This window comes from Tarenaya hassleriana, unplaced genomic scaffold (genome assembly GCF_000463585.1).
Source record: "Tarenaya hassleriana unplaced genomic scaffold, ASM46358v1 Cleome91, whole genome shotgun sequence".
Taxonomy (NCBI): Eukaryota; Viridiplantae; Streptophyta; class Magnoliopsida; order Brassicales; family Cleomaceae; genus Tarenaya; species Tarenaya hassleriana.
Window position 1 is genome coordinate 113,482 of NW_010971485.1, and position 5,217 is coordinate 118,698.

A 5,217-nucleotide genomic window follows, 5' to 3' on the forward strand; every position below is an offset into this window, starting at 1 on the left:
AGTTGGAAATTTTAAAAATTAATTCAATGTTGGAAATAGTGGATTTGTTGTGGAAGTGAGAGAACATAACGTGAGATCGAGACATCGACGTCTTGTCCACGATGAAAAAAAGAGTACGAGAAAAACTCTTATGCACCCTCATATAGTTGGGATTCCAATGTACTCACTATGTGGAAAACGTCATTTGGACGAACGTAGGTTACTCAACATCACTTGTTACCATTGTAGAAAGGTTTGGCATTATAGGAGCATTTGTCTTGAATTGAGAAGGGCAGAACCTAAAAAGGATTGAAAAAAAACCACCACAACTACCACCTTCCAAGAGATAAGTGGTGAAGTCTAAAGTGTATGCACTAGAAACTGAGGAACAAGACGTAGGAGAAACGATAATAATCATAGATACGTTGAGTACTAAAGGTGAACAAACACACATCCTTCTTGGTAAATAGGAGACACGTGATTTTGTTTTGCCTACACATGTAGATCACATGAAGATTATGCTTACTATCAATGGTGCTATAATATTGGTCCATACTTTTTGAGATGAGGAAATGTGTGATTTTGGATAAGGATTAGTTATCATATCATCAAGTTGATTTGGATTGTAAAAGAGGCAAGCTTCATTTTGAACAAGAAGGATTTTAATACCAAAATTAAGGGTACAAGAAAGACTTCAAGTCTGTCTTTCATTTAAATCGTGTGTGCAAACCGACTTCTCCAATAAGGTAGCGAAGCATATTTGGTTATTATGGAATTAAAGGGACAAAAAATATGTAGTACGTTGGAAGATATATTAGTTGTTAAAGTTTTTTCTGATGTTTTTCGGAAGATCTATATGGAATACCTCCTCTAAGAGAGATATCTTTTCCTATTGAGTTGAAACAGGGAGTTGAACCTATCTCTAGAGCCCCTTATCGTATGGCTGCTTTTCAGAAATGACTGAGTTAAAGAAACAGTTGGTGGACTTGATTGGAAAAGGTTTTATAAGACCTAGTACTTCTCCTTGGGGTGCTCCTATACTATTTGTTAAGAAGAAAGATGGGAGTATGAGATTATGCATCGATTATCGAGGATTGAATCAGGTAACAATAAAGAACAAATACCCACTTCCAAGAATTGATGAGCTATTGGACCAACTTCAAGGTGCTAGTTGGTTTTCGAAGATTGATTTACGATCAGGTTACCACCAGATACGTGTTCTAGATGATGATATAAAGAAAACTGCTTTCAGAACAAGGTATGGACACTTTGAATTTGTTGTCATGCCGTTTAGACTTACTAATGCATCTGCAGTTTTTATGGAGTTGATGAACACAACATTCAGGGATTATTTGGACGAGTTTGTTATCATCTTCATTGATGACATCCTTGTGTATTCCAAATCTCGTGAGGACCATATGATACATTTGGAGAAGGTATTGGAACGCTTAAGGAGAGAAAAGTTATATGCAAAACTGAGTAAGTGTGACTTTTGGATGCAAGAGGTAGGATTTTTGGGGCATGTGGTGTCTGTGGAAGGAGTGAAAGTAGATCCATCCAAAGTGACAGCTATAGTTGATTGGGTGAGGCCGTCTAATGCCACAGAGATTTGAAGCTTCCTCGGATTGGCTGGGTATTACAGAAAGTTTGTAAAGGGTTTTGCTAACCTATCTAAGCCATTGACGAGATTGACGGGAAAGGGTGTGAAGTTTGAATGGGACGAAAAATGCGAGACAAGTTTTGAAGAGTTGAAGAAGCGATTGACATCAGCTCCTATTTTGGCATTACCAAAGCCCGGAAAACCGTTTGTGGTGTATAGTGATGCCTCTCACCAAGGGCTAGGATGCGTGTTGATGCAAGAAGACCGAGTTATTGCGTATGCATCACGCCAACTGCAAAAACATGAAGAAAACTACCCTACTCACGATTTAGAACTTGCAGCAGTGATTTTCGCACTCAATATTTGGAGATCTTACCTGTACGGAGAGAAGGTTCAAGTATATACTGACCATAAGAGTCTCAAATATGTGTTCTCGCAAAAGGAACTTAATTTGAGACAATGCAGGTAGATGGAACTAGTGGCAGATTATGATGTGGATATTGCCTATCACCCTGGCAAAGCTAATGTAGTTGCAGATGCCTTGAGTAGAAAGAAGGTTGAGTTATCTACTTTGAGATTGGTGAGTGACCTAACGATTCAATTGAGTTTAATACAGATATCAGCTCAGAAAAATCGAGATGGGTTGGAAACTAGTGCTATAAAATGGGATAGTTGGTTGGAAAAGGTGAAGATGGCTCAAGAAACGGATGAAAAAAAAAACGAAAGAATTAATGGAAAAGCCCGAAGATTTTACAAGGGCAAGGTATTCCACTTCAAATGATGGGGTGATACTATTGAGAGATCGTGCTTATGTGCCTAAAGATAGAATTAAGGAAAGAGTTATTGAAAGAGGCGCATAATACGCGATATTCCATACATCCGGGTATGATGTCGTAAATCTAGGTGCAGAAATATGATCAAGTAATAATATTCCTAGACTTAACAATTAACCGCAAGTGTACGGATCGTGTGTAGTAGCTAGGGTCGAACAGGGACAAGTAGACAACGGAATCAAATCCAAATCTAAATCCAAATCCAGAGAAAATAATGAGTGTGAGAGTGTAGCAAAACAAACAAGAAAAACGACTGTAAACTATGAATGATGAACACTGCAAGCTTCGGGATTGCTTTACATGCAAGGATCTTTCAAAAGATGCAAACTTAATGGTTTATCTATCCAGTTCAGGGAATTCAAGCTCTAAGGTAGAGATCAACTCTTCCAAGTCTAATCTCACTATCCAGGTTTAATCCTATCAATCTCCCGATTCGATAGTCTAAAACACTGGATGCATGAACGAACGCTATCATAATTCCTAGGCAAATACCCATCTTCGAATGCGATACCTGTTCTATTTATTGAATTAGTTCCAGGTTAGAATCCCATATGTCTATGTAAATTAAAACCCTAAGTTCATTCAACCAAGTGGCCAACGAGATCAAAAGCATTAAGAACAATTCAATCAACTGGATGGAATAAACAAATCCAAAAGTCTGGAATTAAATACCAAAGATCCCTACATAGCAAATCCCTAACCTACAGCTATGAGACTACTCGCTAAACATCGAGACGTCGGGGTTCATATCAATACAATAAAACATCGTAAAATAGAAGAAAGGAAGAATGCTTAGTCGATTTTCCGGCTTCGTAATCTCCGTCTTCTACTCCGATCTCTTGCCTCTTGATAATCTCCCTCTTCTTGTGTGTGTTTTCTGTGAAAAGTCTGAATGTTTTCGACCTTGGGGGCTAACCCTACTTAATCCTTCTTTTTCTGGGCTAAAATTCGGAATATTTCCAAAATCTGGTAAGTGACCCGATCGTGTGACTAAAAGTGACACGATCGTACCACTTAACAGTTTTGGCGGGCTTCACAAATTTGCTCATAACTTCCTGCTCCGACATCGAATTTGGGTGATCTTGGCGTCTATGTGTAGATATCGAAGAGAGATTTCCAATGATGTAGAGAATGCATGATTTGGACTTGTAGAGTGAAAGTTATTGGATTTGCAAGATCTGACGTTTTCTGAGCTTCACGTTTTTCCTGGAGATATCCCAAATGTTTCCGGTTCGTCCGTGATGTTCCGTATTCCATGTTTTCCATTCCTTTTGCTCTCTTTATGTGTAGATTCTTGTTTAAAAACCAAAGAACACAACTAACCAATATCGAAGCCAAATGTGCCCTAGAATGTCGAGTGAAATACGCTAGACATCCTATATCAAAACATCACCCGAAATACGTGTTATCTGGGTACTACAAAGATGTATCAGAATTTGAAGCAGTACTTTCTTTGGCATGGCATGAAAAAGGATATTGCAAAGTTTGTTACTCATTGTCTAACGTATCAGCTAGTTAAAGCCGAGCACCAAGTATCTGCAGGAAAACTACAGTCGCTATCGATACCTCAGTGGAAATGAAACTTGGTGACGATGGATTTTATAGTTGGTTTGCCAAGGACACCAAAAGGAAATGATGCGATATGGGTTATTGTGGACCGTTTAACTAAGTTTGCACATTTTATCGCGATTAAGACCGTGTAACTAAGTTTGCACATTTTATCGCGATTAAAAAGACATTCTCAATGCCTCGTTTAACACAGGTCTACATAGAAGAGGTGGTAAGACTTCATGGAATCCCTATTAGTATCGTGTCAGACAGAGATCCACGATTTACTTCGAGATTTTGGAACAGTTTACAAGAGGCTATGGGCACTAAGGTACGATTGAGTACAACTTATCATCCCTAGACCGATGGACAATCAGAGAGAACGATACAAACGCTAGAGGATATGTTACGTGCGTGTGTATTGGATTGGAGAGGAGAATGGGATCGTCACTTACCACTTGTGGAATTCGCCTATAATAACGTCCCACCGTTACAATGTTTTTTAATTTTTGGTTCGCTAATATAGTTAAATTGTTGGTTCCGATAAATCTAACAAATAATGTAATGTGTTTGGAATATATTCTAATATGGTAAAGTACAGAAAAAAATGCAAATCTCAGTAATTTTGATAATCGAAATAAAAGCTACAAAAGGACAACAGTATGATTGAGATTAAAATAACTTCGAAAATATTAGCATCATTTCCGGAATTTATGATTTCATTGCTTGATGAAACAAATAACTACTGATTAAAAATGTGATTCCATCGAAACTTCGGTATTATATAAAATGAAACTCCTTATTTGGAAAAAATTTCGTTAGATTCATAACTACAACTTTAATAGACAGCATTAGAGGACAAATATTTCTTCCCCAGATGCATATATTTATATTTATTTTAAGCTTTTTCACTATTGCTAATTATGTAACTTTTACTGCCACCTAGTCCAAAGATTATGATAGATGTGAACAATAATTTTATATTCAGTATTATTATAAATCACATCTAATTCTCAAATCAATGCAATCAAATATCCTAAGAATCAAATCAAATCTTATGATTAATAGAAATGACTTAGATACAAAGCAAACAATTACATATCAAATATACATTTTTCTAATTTGACGGGTATCTCAACGAGATTCCTAAATTATAGCCAAGTAATTAAAGGTAATAAAATATTAAGTAATATTCAATATATATTAATTATATTGAAACCAATTCATAACAAAATCATCTTCTCTACCTTACTGAAA

At 36.7% G+C, this 5,217-nt stretch overlaps 1 protein-coding gene across 1 annotated transcript; it reads left to right on the forward strand.

The window, feature by feature from the left end:
* The first annotated feature begins 935 nt into the window (after nt 1–935).
* Nucleotides 936–1,592, forward strand: LOC109116283 (RNA-directed DNA polymerase homolog). Its single transcript, XM_019201432.1, has one exon. The coding sequence runs from the start codon at nt 936–938 to the stop codon at nt 1,590–1,592; it is 657 nt and encodes a 218-aa protein (XP_019056977.1).
* The last annotated feature ends 3,625 nt before the right edge of the window (nt 1,593–5,217 follow it).